The 18,185-nt window shown below is 42.2% G+C and overlaps 2 protein-coding genes across 3 annotated transcripts; both read right to left on the reverse strand.

The window, feature by feature from the left end:
* Window positions 1-456: 456 nt before the first annotated feature.
* laptm4b (lysosomal protein transmembrane 4 beta) lies at window positions 457-8,246 on the reverse strand (the record flags this gene model as incomplete). Its single annotated transcript, XM_079175610.1, has 7 exons — window positions 8,135-8,246; window positions 6,850-6,967; window positions 5,554-5,627; window positions 5,337-5,459; window positions 4,817-4,915; window positions 3,110-3,205; window positions 457-531 (listed from the first exon to the last, which is right to left on the reverse strand). Exons 1-7 carry the CDS (start codon window positions 8,225-8,227, stop codon window positions 457-459), a joined length of 678 nt encoding a protein of 225 aa, XP_079031736.1. The 5' UTR covers window positions 8,228-8,246.
* A 2,546-nt stretch (window positions 8,247-10,792) lies between these two features.
* On the reverse strand, window positions 10,793-18,064 carry mtdha (metadherin a). Of its 2 annotated transcripts, none has more exons than XM_079176491.1 (12): window positions 17,665-18,064; window positions 16,653-16,751; window positions 16,447-16,558; window positions 16,050-16,217; window positions 15,834-15,884; window positions 15,388-15,549; window positions 14,507-14,584; window positions 14,273-14,344; window positions 13,932-14,059; window positions 13,547-13,657; window positions 13,306-13,405; window positions 10,793-13,165 (listed from the first exon to the last, which is right to left on the reverse strand). In XM_079176491.1, the coding sequence occupies exons 1-12, from the start codon at window positions 18,013-18,015 to the stop codon at window positions 13,098-13,100; spliced, it is 1,500 nt and encodes a 499-aa protein (XP_079032617.1). In that variant the 5' UTR covers window positions 18,016-18,064; the 3' UTR covers window positions 10,793-13,097. The 2 variants fall into 2 exon arrangements, with proteins under 2 accessions (XP_079032617.1, XP_079032616.1); XM_079176490.1 differs by having other exon boundaries at window positions 14,507-14,587.
* Window positions 18,065-18,185: the final 121 nt, after the last annotated feature.

Here is an 18,185-nt window from a genome sequence, read left to right on the forward strand (position 1 = left end):
TTCACAGTATTGGGGGATTAACAGTTGGTGGCCAAACCGGTGCACGTTTCACTTAAAGGAAAGTGCAAATTACGTTGGGACAGAGTGTTCGGGGGGGGGGGGGTGCAAGAGTTGACATGCTGCCAGGGGACGGCAGCTGCCAAGAGAGGGAGCGTCGGTAGCGGTTGGAGTTGCTGCGATACTGTCCTCGAGTAGGACAGAGGAGACGAGAGGCGAGGAAAATACGTCACAACGACCAGAGTGTTGGTGGTGGTGGTGGAGGGGAACAGTTGATGACAATACTGGCTCAGGGTCAGCCTAATCTAATCAAAGGTTGGCAGGAATCCAAGCTGAAACCAGCCTCTAAGACGTTTCTCTTGTTTTCAGCATGTTCCGGCCAGCGCTGGGGTCCTGCTGCCGGAGGAGGGAGCCGTGGTATGAGTTTGGGGGTATGGGGTCCAGCAGCGAGGACGTCGCTCATGCCTCCATATACTGGGGAGGGGGCTCCTTCGGCGGTATGGCAAAGGCCTCCTCGTACGGTGGTAGCAGAACCTGAAATGTAACGGATAACCAGAAGGCGTCTTTCAGTTTCAAAGCATACCTCGAATACATCTTAATCCATTTTGATGATTGGGCAATTTTTGTGAGGACACTATGAAATGCAGAAATGCACACACTCAGAATTAAGATACAGTTAATGTATATTGAAAATAGGAAGTGATTTCAGCCACAGCCCAAGTAACTGCTGCAGGTTTCTTCCATTCTTACATACATCTTTATTCCATCCCAACAGAGGTTATTTCTAGCTGCAAGGATAACTTCCACACACATGCCTGGGCTTTAGAGGCCAGATTGCCTTCTCTCCATCAGAGGGTTTTTCTCTGTAAATGGTGTTATAAAACCAGCACTGCTGCTAATTCAGTGAGAGCGAACAAGCAAGAGCGAGAGAGAGAGAGAGAGAGAGAGAGAGAATATGCTCGGAGGGGATGGAATTGTGAAGCAGCCAGGGAGGCCCGCCAAACACATCACTGGGAGGATTTGAAATGAAGCGGACAAGCAGACAATTATGTAACATGTCCAGAAGAAGAGAGGAGGATGGACAGAGATATATAGAGAGAGGGGGGTGGGGGGGGAGATGACCCTTGTGCATTTTAATGGCATTTATATAAAAGCACGGCAGATAAGCAGCCGGGTACTTGATGTTAGAGGCAGTAAAAAGCCATTTAGACACACTGCTGGCTCTCCAATAGTAGAAATAGATGGGGCGCTCTATTCATTCAGCTCTGTGTGCGGAGAGAAGGAATGCAGTGATAAAACCACGTCGTCACTATTCGTGCTTCTATGAGGTTAACTTGCGTAAAAAGGTGAGCCGCAGATTATTTGTCGCATTTAAATTCTTCTCCAATTAAAATTCGCACAGCTTGTGCTGCGGCCTTCGCTCTGACCTAGTTGCCTCGGCCGCTTTGTTTTTTAAATTCAAGTGTGTTCTTGGGTTTCTGATTTGGCCCAAAACACATTTGCTAAAATATTAAGTTCATAAGATTCCCGACTGACACATAATACACGATATTTGGCGACATGATATCACTACTGGATTCGTTCCGGCAAGAAGAGTCTTTTTTTTTCCTTTCTTAAGTTGAAAAACGTCAGCAGTGTGAAGCAGGGCCACAACAACAACAACAACAACAAGGACAAAGCGACATGCAGATGAGGTGCTATGTATTGAGACGAGAGCTTGAGAGAAACAGATTAATGTCTTATGTATCAGTGTGGAGGATTACAGACGGACAGACAAATGGGAACCGTGACTATGCTAAAGCCTCTCAGAAAGCCCATGAGTCAACACTGAAGGGGACAAGTGGGATGGACGACAACCGGCTCTACACAGCCAGCCAATCACACCTCAGCACGACCTACAGCACCTACAGTGCTGCTACACACGGCACCAACGTCAATACGCTGACTGTCACACAACAGAGATGGACTGCTTTCACCTCTCGCATCTCCTAAAGTGATATGTGTAGGTAATATAGTATATCATTTTGATAAAATCCTGAACATTTCTAACTGCAGGTTCTCACTTCTCTCAATCTGGTGTCGTTTCTTATTTGGCAATTATTAATTAACGGTTAAAATACTACACAGAGCATCTTCACCTGTACATGTATGTAAGGGCTGTGACATGAGAGATATTATATGATTTTATCGCTGGACCTCACTAACCTGAACCTCTTTGGAACGGAAAAGTTATTTGATATGGGAAATGACTTGACTGCCACGATATACACAGGCACAGGATAAAATACTTTTTTTGATTACATTTTATATTTGTCTTAACATATAGAATGTAAATAAAGAGACTGAGGATACAGATGATAAAAGCTCAGATTTCTTCTCTTTTTATTGAAACAGTCGATTAATTGTTGAATGAAATCGTCTGTCAGTGAAATTATTTTCCAAGCGGAACAAAAAATCCCTTCCTGTCTTTCTGCGTTACATGGATTCACTTAACTTCTCAAATATGAGGATGAGGTTAACCAAGTTGTGTGAGAATTTTGCATTTAATAATTATAAAAATAAAATCTCAATCTTTCAGGTTCTAAATTGCTGCTCTCAGCACAATTCACGCTGTATAATCATAATGGTGCAAGTAATGCCTACGATCCTTACCTTGTACATATAGAGGTATCAACTCATTGAGCTGCAATTACATACAAAAGCAAATTTGGTTCACAGCTGAACATAAAATCTGATAGACTGTAATAAAGTTAATGTGCCAAACAGGGTCATTTGGGGCTATTTTTGCCCCAATGCTTGAAATTTAGAGGCCTTTACATACGCAACCACACATTTGTTTTGCCCCATTGATTGTGTACAATGGGACAAATACCTAGAATTTGGAATCAACTTGGCCCGCCGCCCCAATTATCTCCAAGCATAGTGATAAAAAAAACAAAACACTTCAAAGCCTTTATGGAAGTTATCTTCCCCTTATGAAATGAACCGAAAGCTTGTAAGCCACCAAAATAAATCAATGCTGCACAAATGCAATTATGCTATGACGTGAGTGAGGGTGATTTGCAGTGTGTCCTTGAGGCTGAGGAACTAGAGGGTGGATGCGATTACTCACCGTGGTGTCATTGGTGGTGACGTAAACCAGGACTTCCGTGGTGCCCCGGCCGCTCACGTATCTGTAGCAGTTCCACACACAGCCAATCAGGTAGGCCTGTCCCCAGAGAGGTGCAAAAACAAAGACCACACAGTGACCTTTAACAGCATTGTCTCCACTTTTCATTATTACTGAGGCTGCTTCGCTGTGATGTCACCCATTCATCAAGGTTAGGCATGCTGACGGCAGACATGCGTCACGTAGCTATGTGATGCAGACTGTGATAAATTAGCTACCTCTGCAACAAGGAAGGTCAGGGATACATGACAAATGTGATACAGTTGTACAAATACAATGTTGCCTTTCTTGGTCGACCATTAACATTTTAGCAAAGGCAACTCACCAGGCATCTCCTGCCCTCAGTAAAGCTATGGTAGCACTGGGCTTTAGGTCCGTCTGGCTTGGCAGAAGAACAGGAGGTTCATTGTGTATGTGTGTGTGTGTGTGTGTGAGTAGCCCGCTGTGTCGGTACCTACGCCAGCAGTAAGCGCAACCGACCGACCAAGTAACCAGGCTGCCTGCTCGCCAATCACTTCACCATCTGCTGTGTTGACCTCTTCGCTGTGATACCAACTCTCTTAACATTTTCAATCACGACGACAATGTGCTAGGCTGGCGCTGCGCATTGCCACAAAGTCTGAGTTTGACCATCTTGCTCATATAATTCCCGTTTCTGTATCCATCCAACCATCTGTCCACGTGCGTCTCTCTATCTGCCGCATCCCTCCCTTCTCTCTCCAGCTCTCCTTCTTCCTGCCTGTCTCTATCTGTCGTGTATGCTAAGTGCAGTCAAGTGGAGGATGTTGGCTTCGGCAGGAACTTCAGCAGGTGCTGCCTCTGTGCTGAGAGCCGAGGCTTCAGATCTGGCCTTTTTCCAGGGGAACTGACTCAACTATCATCAGCACGGTAGCCAATGTATACTGTACGTGCAGCCTATCGCTAAAAATGGGATTCTATTCACTTTGCTTGGCAAACCTCCGGATTATATTTATGTTTATAGCACACAAAAAAGTAGTTCAACTACCCCATGTACTCTGTGCAGCAAGGCTCTCTCTGCCTGAGACATGACCTTTATAACTCTTCTCTCTGTAAGTCCAGCAGTGCATCTTCCAGTGGCTGCTTTCCATCGTAAAACCCCGGCTCTGGCTTTGGACGTCAAGAGCAGAAGAAACGACCTGATTTGATTGTACAGATGACTGGAACTTCCTGTCCCATCTCGTCCCAGCGCCCCAGAGCATAGCTACGCCTAGAGAGTCACCCATGCATTAAGGGGGAGTTAGCTTGACAGGAGTTTGTTTTCCCGTTATCCCTGACCTGCTGCTCTCTGACTGTGTGATAATCTCATGAAGAACATTGTTAATGGGATTGTTCACACTGGCAGATTTCATTACACATGCCATATGGTTCATAATGCATGAGGTGTGCACAGCGCGAGACTTAATTGCCTTAATCACGTTGCAATATGATGAGTAAAAATATTAAAAAAGGGCAGTTCAGGGAACAAATGTCCAGTGTGTGTGTGTAATGTGTTGCATCATCAATTCATTTTCATTTGCTATACATCTGTTTAGACGTCATTCAGAGGGATGTTGTGGATTCAATTACAAAAAGGCCAAAGATGGGCAGATTGGGAGAATCCGCAGTGATAAAGAGACTCTGTGGGCTTACCTTGAAGGAGAGGATGCAGCCAATGAAGAGGAGGACCACAAAAACTAGGCACATGTTGTTGGTGGACATGATGTCCTCTTTGTAAGGGAATGTCCCCGGCTGGAAGGGAGGGAGGGTTATAAATCACATGAATAAATGTCGGAAGATAAACAAAAGACAGGAAGTGTCCTTTTACAAATCAGCACCTGACAAAACCATCAGTCCTAAACAAGCAACAAGTCTTAAATGGACTCCTGAGCTACATATCTAAGACCTGTGTTATGCCTGGTCTTTTGACTATATGTATATATATATATATATATACATATATATGTATATATATATATATATATATATATATATAGTCAAAAGACAAAACGATATAGCAGAAGTATATAACAGTAGTAGTAGTAGTAGTAGTAGTAGTAGTAGTAGTAGTAGTAGTAGTAGTAGTAGTAGTAGTAGTAGTAGTAGTAGTAGTAGTAGTAGTAGTAGTAGGTATAGTCTTTAAAAGTAGCTGTTGAAGGGAAATCGTTCTCACCAGCTGCTGGAGGTAGTCCTGCACCGTGTTGGGATAAACAACCACACTTATGGCTACCAGTGTGTTAAGGGCAAAGTCAAAGATTTGGTAGCAGAAGAATGGAATGATCCAAGCCGCATGTTGCTATGTGGGAGAGATTGAGAATAGATGAAGAAAGTCAGTAAGAACAAGGGCAGGGTGTTGTTGGTTTTCAAGGTCAGATCGTTTGTTTATTTACCTTGTAAGCGCCATATGTCGCCATGCCACATATAAGAATCATGAGCAGGGATATTGCGGTGGCTATGCAGATATCTGTGGAAGCAAAAACACAAACAAACACAACAATGTGAGAACAGATAATCTAGTTGAGTGGAAAAACAGCAATTATATTTCACGTGAACTCTGAAGTCCACTGACGTAAACCAAAAGTCTTCACGAGGACGTGGATTTTACAAAACAAAAGCACCTTAAGTAACCTCGCTATTTTTAGCACGCAATCCGCCTTGGACAAAACATGATCAGCAGCATGTGGGTAATTGTTATGCAAGCCGTGCTAAATACATCCCTCTCACATTCACGTTACAGCCGTAAAAACTGACAGATGAGATGCCTGTCAGTGTCCCTGAAGCAGAGTACAAGTTAAAAACAGGAGATGTGCATGTGTCCTGTATGGTGAAAGGGATCCAAAATGCACCATGCGGCAGTTATCAAACTTGGTATTCAGAAACAGTAATAGCGGTGAAACAGTGGAATCAATACATCCCTGGTGGGGTTTTTTTCTGACTCATGAAGGACTGAGAGCAACGTCTGTACATCATCGTGACTGTTGGTGAGCACCCAGCAACATTGCCTTGAACAGAACTGATACCGTGTTAAGACCCAGGAAATGATGACAACCTTCCATCTTAATCCCTCCCTTGCCACACACACTGGATACAAGGACAGATGTTAACACATACTATATATAAACAACACATGCAGAAATAAATGCACTGCCACCCCACACCTACAAAATAAAAAAAGTCATCCACACGACGCTATCAGTCAAGACGGCCCTTTTAAATCCGATAGAGAATTAGAGCTCGTTGTTTTGTTTTTTAAATCAGAGTAGCCAGTGACGGGGTCTGCGGTGCTCCAGAGGCGACTGTGACGATGATAGCTGCCGGAGGGGGGAAAATACTGAAAATACGCATTCACGCTGATGTGTTCTGTATGGAGCCGAGCCTACTCAGCTGTCTCTGTGCTGAGAGCAGCACTGTGGGAAAAGAAGTGGTGGGCAGAAAGGAGAGGTGATTTTAGAGCTGCAGAAACACACGGGGCTGTGTGTGCTGTTGATTTGTACGGCCACTGTCATACAGAGCAAAAAAAATTGTGCACCATGCAATAAACATGGAATAAAATTGTCTTTTGGCATTATTGTGGTGGTATTTTTTTCTTCTTTTCATGTGGAATAACAAGCAGGCCTCATTGAGGACATCTAATCCAAGATATGCCACGTGAGACATGTAGCGTTGAGGGGATTCGTTGCACTCACTTGCATCGTCCATGACATCGATGTCAGTTCCCAGCTCAGTGCTGGCAAGGTGGTAGCGGTATTGAACTGGGTCATTGAGAGCCGACAGCAAGATGAGTAGGACCACCGCATTGATGAGCTGTGGGGGAAATAAAGATCGATATCAACAATACATTTCACATTGGTGTTATCCCTTTATTAGGTTCTTGGGTTAACCTCCTGAATTAATTGATCAGATGGATCAGGGCTTTTTCTTGGAGTGTGATAAAAGTAATTGAGATGACAAAGTTTTAGACAGGTTTTTGAATGAGTTACTCTTTATGATATGATGCAGGCCAACAGCTCAACTTGTTATTATTCATATTATTAAGTACTCCATTGGTTCTTTTGCTGATTCATTATTAGAGAAAGTCTCAAAAATACCAATGAAAATGTCATGAAGCCAAAGGCCACATATTCAAAGTGCTTGTTTTGCGCAACTTAGTCCCCAAACTAAATACATTTAATTCACAAAAATGGAGAAAAGCAGAATATCAGGTGCTAGAGAGTTATCAATTACTTGACCAATTGTTTCAGCACTACTGTTGATGTGTGAAATTAATATTTGTAGAACTGCTGCACAGGTTCAGTGCAGCATCTTCCCAACCAGCATGATGAGAAGAAATGACCACGATCCTGTACATCAGCTTCGGATATCAAAACACCTCATGGAGGCAACACTATGGTCTGTTTTCCTGCGATTGGCTGGACGACTTCTACTTGATTAGTAGTAGGGTCACCTATGAGAGTGAGACTTAAAGGTCGGGGATTTAACAGGCTTACTGAACTATGTTTAAAACTTTAGGTTATCCCGTGGTTAAAACCGGAACAAACTCTATATTTAAACCGCTACAAATATAGAACAAATCAAATGTGATGGGCTGGTAAAAGTTGTTATTTCAGCACAACAATAAGTGAACGTTAACTTTAACGGTAGCTTTATAATGAATAACGTTACAACCTGTGCTACTATATATCTTATGTGCTGATGCTATATTTGATTAAAATACATATACTATAAATAAGAGCTTTGATCGGAAATAGTGGCGGTTGATTCACTAACACTGTAGTTTTCATGTATCCACTAAAAACCCAGAGCACATCCTCAAAATGGCAAATGACAAAAACAAATGAAAAACAGCAGTAATTTCGCTGTCTATTTGAGCTATTTCAGTCCAACTCAATCGATATTGAGCAATTATTCAATCTAACAGTGTACATATTTAGCCGTATTTGTGCCTGACATCGAATGAAAACCTGCACTTACCATGTACCATATCCCCAGAATAATGGTGCCCGTCCGTACATGGCAGCACAGGCAGCAGCTCGTCGAGTACCACCGGTCCCACGGAGAAATCATCGTTGATCCTGCTACGATGTTCACGTTATTTAACGAATGCCACCAAAAGAAAGAAATGAATTATTCAAAGCTACTACGTGCTAAAAAAATTAATTAAAAAAAAAGGTGGAATACTCGGCGTCCTTGGTGCTCGGACCGCCACATCCAGCGTATGTTAGAGACGATGTTTGTCCTGTTTCCGCGAGTGGACTCCTGACAAACACGGAGCGTTAATCTGGCTCTCTCATCCCCGGGAGTCACGTGACCAGGGGGGTGGGGGGTGGGGGGGAGTATTCTGACCAAAATCCGAGGGACGGATGCCACATGATTTATAATCGCACAAGATTTTTCGGTTTAACCCTTTTACTGAAGTCCTTTTCGTCAGTGTTGGTTTCTTAATCGGGATCATTTGAATGGTTTTGGACTACTTCACAGATTTGAGAGAGCTCCCCAACATGTGTATCAACACATTGACAGCCTCAATGTAATTGGTTGATAGAGTGAGAAATTGTTCACGTATGTGTTGAGTATGTTCAATTTAAGTCAGTGTCATCGGAAGAGATCATCACTATTTCAATAGCACTGGTATAAGATATGGTGTGTTGTGATTTGTGTCGTGTTATGTTGGGAGTTGGAAAAGTTCAAACAAAAAACAACAAAAAAACAATGCAGATAAAAGGTAGTAAACCACACCTCTTTAAATTGAGAAGTCAGACAGAGTAAAGCCACTTTTGGGTTGAATTTCTCACAGTTGGTATTCAGGGATAGAAGTCGATATCACCTGACTCGAGTCACAAGTTAAACTGGCTGGGAGCCATGAGTCCAGAGTTCCTGTTTTTGACTCCCATTTCCAAACCCCAGCCAGAAGAAAACGTTTGCACATCAAAGAAAATCCCATGAATTTTGGCAAATGTAGCCTTGAACATGCCCTGAAAACATAACTTTTTTTGTGATCAGTGATTAAACAGATGTATAAGTCATATGTTACTATGGACACAGGACTTAATTTAGCCGGAGGAAGCAGTCCTATGCCTGTCTCTAGTGCAGGGCTGAATTATGGACCTTGATCGAGTGCAATAGAGCTCCATTTTGCCCCCCCCCCCACCCACAGCAGGTTAATCTGGCCGTGCTCCAATACAGCTGCTACACTTTGCATGAAGCAAGTGACATCCTCTAAAAATAAGGCCCAATTAGTGTCATGTTAATTTAGCTCCATCTATTCTTGACACCAGGTGATTCCCATCGAGACCTACAGTATACTGAGATGTCACCACGATAGCATTGTTCTTCTCTTTTTGAGGAACTCTCAAACTGAATATAGTGACTAAAGATTGATGCGTTTTATTGCAGTGTTAGAACAAGAAAACAGGCGTTTCATTTCATGTCACTCTGTCTCTGTGCAGACATCCTGGACCAAGCCTGACAGATGGGCCGGTGACAACAGCTCTAAGCTCTGGTGGGTGGACCGCATCATCGTCACATAAGGGGATTTTCCTCTCCTGCCATGACTTAATACTGACCAGACTGCCACCTCTTATAAATGCTGGAACGCAATCTGAAGAGGACTTAACAAACGGATGGTTCATTTTTTCCAGCTTTCAACATTTTCCCATTTAATTTACTTCAAAAGAAAGCGTTTGAAATGTTAAACAGATGTATTTACGTATGCGTAGAGAGAGAGAGAGAGAGAGAGCTCTGACATAAGGACTGGAAATACAAAGTCTTATAATCCTTTCTTGTCAGACCCGCAGAACAATACACTCCCACTTGTTTCAGGATAGAACTATATGAGAAGCCTGTGGGTTTCAGACACGTGGGACTTTGGATTGATCTTTTTTTTTTTCAAACAGCATTAGCGAGTGATTTTCATAGCAGGGGTTTGAGCAACTGCAGTACCACCCATTAGAGAGTGACCTTTAACATGGCGGCCTTTCATACACACACACACACACACACACACACACAGGACTAATGAGTACAACAATCCTCTGGCAGGGAAGAATGATTAAAAACAACAACAACAACATGATGTCTCTGTGAAGTGAAGGTGAATGGACAGTGAGCCAGAGATTGAGAGAGATTTAAAAACAGATAAATCCTAAATAAACAGATAAGAGATGGAGAGACTGATGAGACGGAGGAGGCCAGGCTCTGGGAGCGTACCATGCGGTTTGGCCTCAGGACGATCACAACACTGGCTGCTCACACCGGTTTGCTCCGTGACACAGTGAATCCTCATTGTATTAATCACAGATTTGGGATTAGTTTGAGGGAAAACATGAAAACAAGATGCCAGAGGACAGGGAGAAAGAATCATTTATATCAGTAGTGCTTGTCTGCAATTCCACTGCAAAGATATGCCTAAAATTCATACTTTAAGGTTATTTTGGATTAAAAAGATTAAAAGGTGGTAAAATCATCAGTGTGTCTTGAGGATATTCTATCTTTTATATATATATATATATATATATATATATGTTACTTTTAAGCTTTAAGCTTCAAGAAAAAACATAAATGGATCATGCAAACCATCGCTTTAGTAAGTGTGCCTTCGAGACTAAAATGCATTTCAATGACAAGGTAATATCAAGCAATTCTCATTTATTTGTAATTTTTACCAAACAAACAGACATATCCTTTGTATCTCCTCAAAAAAAGAAAAATCATTCACATAACCATGTCCTAGAGACAAGTATATAAATACATTGATTGAATCATCAGTAGAAATTAAACGCCTGAAGCCACAGCGACGTATCATCGTGTCCCATCAGCTCTAAGAACTATGCATCACCAGCAGCCGATCAACACCTGGATGCACCGAGGCTCTTTGACTTACAACAAAACAGAGTCCCGGTCATGTCCGCCAAATTGGGTGACAACAGAAAAGCTGCAATTCGTCTCATTAAAAAAAAAAAAGCTATTACAGTATATACACTGAGTGGTACTCCAGAACCAAGTACTAACAGTTAAAGCAAGAGATCATTCATTTCATGTACACAAGTACTATTATCAAAGTCATGCAAGATTAAATTAATTTCTGACATCAAAACTTGCAGTTGGTTGGAAACTAAAAAAGGATGCCAATGCACTTTCTTTACAACATCAGGTTAAGGCAACGGAGTTAAATTCCTTTTATATTTGTCTGTAATCGTGTGTGTGTGTGTGTCTTGTTTAAAACCAACTTTGATGTGGAATTAAAGCTGCTCTACATCATGTATTACTCATTCTGTTTAAGTTAAAAACAAAAGTCCCCCGTCATAAATCCTGGGTGTCCCCATTTCACATTCTGCAAAAAGGTAGTAAAAAACAAGTCATCAACATCAAAGGGAACTCAATACAGCTTTTTGCACAGTGCAATCACAGAACTGGAAAAAGCCCTTACAATCTGTACATATGGCATGGCTTTCTCTAGCACAAAACTGGAAGGAAAGAATGTAAAAAAAGAGTGCAGAGGGGACAGTTAAGTCTCTAGAAAGTCATCACAGTCTAGTCAGATACAGACAGACACACACTCAGGGTGTGAATGATGATAAAAGCAGGGGGACAATACTTAATAGTGCTACTGCTTTATGGGATGATCCCCCGACTCCTTTACTTCACATTACACTGCCTCCTGGTGGTTCATATCAGTTACTGTGCTCTACAGTCCTCAGTGTGAATCCAAATTTCATAATTAAGTGTCTTCTTTGAAGAAAAGATCCGATCCATAACTGATAAATTAGTTACGTTTCAGCTGTCAAGTGTATTCCCGAATTGATAAGAGTTTTAAGAAGATCTGGCTAAATACACTGCTGTAGTGTCTCGCTATGACTCCCCCCCACTGCTCTGAAGCTCAGGCAGTAGTGTATTTAGCCATGTTGTGGCAAAACATTGAACATACAAACACACGGACGGACAGTGAAGAGGTGGATCACGCTGCAGGGATGGTAGTGGAGTTAGGTTTCTATGACCAAATACTTTTTTAGAAACAACCTGATAACAGCTGCCGTTCTTCATAAAGGAGCTTTTAGAAACACACAGCCTACAGGCAGTCAGTGTTTGTACTGGAAGGAAAGATGTTTTTGAGGTATTACTTTAAAGGCTAGGCAAACCTATTTTTAAACACTCACATGTAATCTGTTTGTTGAAAGAGTTGTAGGTCATTTCTCATGTCCATACCGGCTCCGTGTGGTAATACTTTCTTACAGTGACGACAATGTAAAAAAAAGAAAAAAGGTACAAAATGCATTTTTCTGAGCAAGAGTAAGTCAGTAGTTTGAGATTCGCCAAATCAGAACTTTGTCCCGGCCGTCACATGTAGGTTTATTGTCAGGGTTTTGTCATGGCCGACTGCCAGGGCGGAGTCCTCACACCTCGGCCAGAGAACGAGGGAAAACATAAAGACACAATAACACAATTTTGTCTTCTAATCTAAAGGCCATCACTCTGTAAAATCGTTTCAGTTATTGATAGCGGGGCAGAAGCAAGGCAAACAAAAGAAAGTGCAATATTCTGGGGAGCAAAACTTCTCTTGTAAATTTAACATTTGATATTACAAAAAAATTAAAACCCGTTTTGTATTTTCTTGTGGACGGGAAAAAACGAACAAAAAAAAAACGTTTGATGCCATAAAAAATAATTAAATGAACATAAACCTCCACCTCCCTCAGGAACTCCAATCTGGTTGCAGTTTGTAGCAAATAGTGCAAATTAGTTAAGATTTGAGTCCACAGGACCACAGCTCATCACTATGTTTAGCCAAGCAGGCGATAGCCACCGCTTTTATTCTTTTTGTTTCGGTAACTAAAGAACTGTTAATGTATCTCAGAAAAGAAACTCTGTACCTGGTAATTATTGCATGTGACACGTTTTACAATCATTTGCATATTGCGTCTTCTGGACCTGTGAGACTTCATGTTTCCCTTCGGACCTTTTTCTTCTGGGAGGCCTTCGGAGGCTCCACGGTCTGCTCGGACTTCTCTGCAAGTAGATGCAAAAGGAAAAATAAAGAGAGTTGCATTTACAACCATCTCATTGTTACGTGACTGTTGGAACGGGCATGTCCTCTTTGTGACTCTCCCCCCTCACTGTGAGTGAATATTAAAGTGTGAGCCACCTACTCTGAGAGGACGATGTGCTGGGATTCTGCTTTTTGGCGGCCATGACAGGAGGCTCTTGGGGTTTGGGTTTTGCGTTGACCGGGGTCACTGTGCTCACCGTCTACAATCAAAGAAACGCAATGACATTACAAAACAGAGAAGCCTACATTTAATGTGAATATGTACAATTAGATAGAATAAATATGGATACTTTAGTGCAAAATATTAATCTGACAGCTTGATGTTTGTTTTGTTTTCTTGCCTGAGCCTCAGATGCAGCCTCCTCTTCTGTTTTCTTCTTCTTTTTCCTCTTCTTCTTGGATTTGTCTGCTCCGCCGGAAGGATCGTCGGTGTCCTTCTCATCCTCCGATACCTGCCATGAGAAAAACAGACATGAACAAGTTCTGGTAACAGTGATGTCCGTGGTAGAAAGAAGACGGACTTTGTGAAAACAACAAGAATATATAAATCCCTAAAGGAGGATCAAAGGCATTGTGTTGCCTGTGGCAAAATAAATAAACAAGGCAATAAAATCTAGAATCTAAAAAGCCTAATTTATTGTTATAAGGACTTTTAGGCCTTGCAAAGGGATCATTTATAAAAGTCTAAGAGATGTGATAAGCCACGTGGGTGAGTGTCAGTGATACCTTGTTGGGGACAGGCTGTTCCTTTAGAGGAGCCGCTGGTGTCACCAACACAGGGGGCTCCTCGTAGTTTCCCCAGTGCTCCTCTGGGGCATTCCAGTCAGAGCTGGGGTCCCCCGCTGCCATCCCATCTAAGATCATCCACATCATCAGGATGGCAGTTACATACAACATCACAAATTCAAAAGCTTACGCGCCTCTTGGAATGGATACTGCTGCTCGTGTATTTCATTTCAAAACTACACTTCACCTCACAAAACCATTGGAACATTTTGTACTTTTCTTTGTTTATAATCTGCTGTTATGCAGAAGGCTGCGTTGGAATGACTTGCTGAAATACTCACTGAATCCAGACCATTCATCATCAACATCAGGGAGCCTCGCCCACTGCAGCTCCATGGAGTTTGATGTCGGGTCTAAGAAGACAGCCGGACAGTGAATGGGAGAAAAAAAAAAGAAGAAAATTAGTCATTGTTTAGAAAAAACAACAACTGGAAGCTTTAATAAAAGCTGCATCCTGGAGGTAGAGTGTGGTGTGTGACAGGGTGATAAAGCGAACTGTTGATCACAACACCAACCTGTGGTGTTTAGTCCCAGCATGGAGAAGGTCACAGGGTTGAGGTCGGTCTTTATGCGGCCATCAATGCCACTCCATGCTGCTGGTGAGAACACACAGACACACATCCTGATTATATATGGCTGGAATGCTGTTCTGGCAGACAAACAGTGGAGCTTAGCTTTTTAAAGAATAATATATTTATCCTTCTGTTTTCTACACTCAAAGAGTTGATGGAGAGAACCGCCGTGGGCTGTCAGTCACTCAATTAAAGTATAAAAACGCCATCCAAAGTCAAAAATATTCCATCACTATAAAAACAAGGCCTTATTTAGGGTTTTGTCACAGATTATTATTATTTCCCTATGCCCATATTCAGTGCTTTCATATGACAGCTGCAAAGCTTTGCTCCGTTTACAGTAAATCACTCGACACTTTTCCAGAAAGTAATACCTGAAGTTATGTCAGCTTATAAAATCAAGCACATATTGTATTGTGGGTGTCTTTGTTGAGCTAGCAGTTGATTTCAACTTAAGAGTTTCAATGATTCCACCTCCTGCGTACACAGCCCCTTTACAAATGTTTGCATTTTTAATTTATCTTACAATACCACTTCTGCCCAGCAGATGGCTCAGTTGGATGTATTTTTTAAAATGACTTTGCTTTCAGTGAAATTCAATCTTATTTAGATTTTTTTCTTTTTTTATATAAAAATGTTAGCAGTCAAACTGGCTGTGTTGAATTGGATAAAAGGGATAAATTATAGGATATTATAGGATGAAAATCCCTGATCATCCTGCTGCTCATTTAAATAATTCTGATCAATCCCCCTGTTCAATGTTTAGACTCTGTATACTCTATATTCCCCGTGTAAAAGAAGGTTCATCCTGGTCCAGATGGTACCTTGTGTCTCCTGTCCCCAGGACTGAGGCTTCGGTGGGGCCCTGTAATGTGTAGCAGTGGGGCCGGCACTCCACTTGGTTCCCTCCATAGAACCCATCTGACGTGACACATCAGTCCAACCTCCACCGTTGACTGAAGGCTCCTCTCTCCGGCTGGAGGACACTGTGGAGACACACATTGAGGGAGGATAGGGAGTCAGACTGGAAGCTTTCTTTAGTCTAGCAGCTTCTGTATTTTAGAGCTCAGACCAAAATAAAACCAGTGTATACAGGCTTGTTCAGTTACCAAACCCAGGAAGACAGCTTCATGTATATCCTACATCTCATCTTAACATTAGACAAAGCTTTGCTGGGGAAACTAAAGAAAACAAAATCAAGATAAAAGAGAGCCGTTGAATCGTTTCCCCATCTCAGTCACACAAAGTAACGGTTTGTCTTTGTCTTTACCCGCTCCACTAGCTGTCTCCCTCTTTCCAGCGGCTCTTGACTGCAAGGACTCTGAAACAAGTGTGGGAAAACAATAAGCTTGAGAAACTTTCAATAATACAAAATAATTCACGTTTAAGCATGAGTGAACTGATCCCATCGAGCTGCTCCATGCAGTGGAAGCTTAGCCCTGGCAACACTGTATGCTAAATAAATGTCCATCACACTGATGAATACCATGGTTTCCTCGGTTCTTCTTGGTGTTGGCAGGTGCTGTGGCCGCGGGGGCCTCTGCATTGCTCTTGGGAGCCTCCACCCCTCCTGGGCTTCCAGAGTCCTCGGGGCCCCTGTCCTTCCTGCGCTGCTGCTTCTTCTCTCGGTTACTGACTTTCGTCTCCCACGCACCTGGTGGACAGAAAAAACAACAACATAAAATCGTTAGGTGACTTGCCATGTGCACAACAACGATAAAGAAGTATTTTAGATCATTGACTCTGGATGAAATTTGGTGGACTATTTAACTAAGAGGCTGGCTACGACAGGAAAAAAAGGTTGTGATTACTGACAACGGGAGGGGTGTGTACTTGGTGAAACAGATTGTTGTGAAATTTCCCTTTTGACAGTTGAATCTTACCATCATCGTGTTCCTTCCCATCATTTGTAGACACATGCTGGACTGGTTTCACATTGGTCTTGGTTTTCTTCTTGTTCTTTTTCACCTGCACTGGGGCCTGTACCTCATGCACCTGTGGATAGAGAGAAACCACAGTTATACTGAAATAAGGTACGGGGGTTACAAAAGAACCACTTAATGTTGGCAGCAGCTGCTCAAACATATACCTTCTCGGTTTTGATCTGTGGGGCTGGCTTGGAAACAACCTCTGTTGCTTTAACTGCATCTTGAGCTGCAGCCACTGGTTGTCCATTGGATTGAGTGTTCTGAGGGGAAATAAGACAGTTAAATTTACTTTCACACAGCTTTAATTAGCAAAATAATCTAACTACCTTTTCATTTCAAGGTGAATCTGAATTCTACATTTGTAGTATACATTATATTTAAACCATTAAAGTTTTTTAAAGGAAACATCTACTTGTTTTACTAAAACTACACGGGACACATTTGATGGTTGTTAACTTTTAATCTGGGTAATTGGTTACACCTGACAGCTGGCTGTGGTCTGAATAACGCACCGTTAGTCCTGAACTTATGGTTCAGCGATAGTGACGACTATCAGCTTGATAAGCGGTAAACCTTGTTCGCAGATGTGTGATAACCGTGACATTTCCACGGTTAAAGTAGGCCACAGTTCATTCATCAGACTTCAGGTGTCGGCCTACGATAACGTCTTAACTCGCTAGCATAAACCATCATTAGCTAATGGCTCGTCATTCGGATACGTTTACACACAGCTAGCGTTAGCTAGCTAGATAGCATCCACTTCTCAGCAAGAAGCCGTGATTCATTGTATAATTAGCTAACGTTAACTGATATATTTTTGTCAGTTTGTCAGTTTTGACTTGATTGTACTTAAGTAACGTTAGCTTGTTGTTTAAACAAAGTGGGCTGTAACGCTAATGGTGTATGAGGCAGCAAAGCTGGCTACCTAACATTACATATAACTTTTTGATACAACAATGAGGATACACAGGGTGTATATATATATATATATATATATATATATATATATATATATATATATATATATATATATATATATATATAAGCCTAATGTTAACTGAATAAACACTTCTGTTAAGCGTTAAAACGAAGTTAATTGTTTTTTTTGTCGCGTCAATGAATAGACGCACTTGTTTTGATTAGCCGTGATTGTACGTAACTCGTTCACGGTACCTTCTCAAGCGGTTTCTTTTTGTTCTTCTTTTTTTGTTCTTCTGGTTTGGCAGTTTGAGCAAAATTGGCCTCCTTGACGGGCTCACTGTTGCCCTGGGTGCCCGGGGATCCCCGCTTTTTCCCGGCGGACAGAGCGCCACAGACGGCGGCCCAGGACAGACCGAGCAGCAGCAGCAGACCCGCCGCGGCCGTGGACAGGATGACCCACGTCGGATACACGTCAGGTTTCAGACCCAAATCCACCCCGAACTGATCCCGGACATATCCTTGTCCCGAAGACAGGAGCTCCTTCAAATGGCTGGAAAGCAGCTCGGCTTTTTCTAGCGCAAAACCTCGCAGGTCCCGAGCCATCTTTCCCCAAATCGCGATAACACTAAGCTAACGCTAACTGTTAGCTATCATTGGCAGCAGCGTCCGAATGCTAACGGAGGAGTGGCTAATCGGATCTGACTGCTGGGAGAATCACAACAAAACTAGAATTTACAACAGTCTATAAACCACTGATTTATTCTTACAGATTG

This window comes from Pholis gunnellus (genome assembly GCF_910591455.1).
Source record: "Pholis gunnellus genome assembly, chromosome: 16".
NCBI classification, from domain to species: Eukaryota; Metazoa; Chordata; class Actinopteri; order Perciformes; family Pholidae; genus Pholis; species Pholis gunnellus.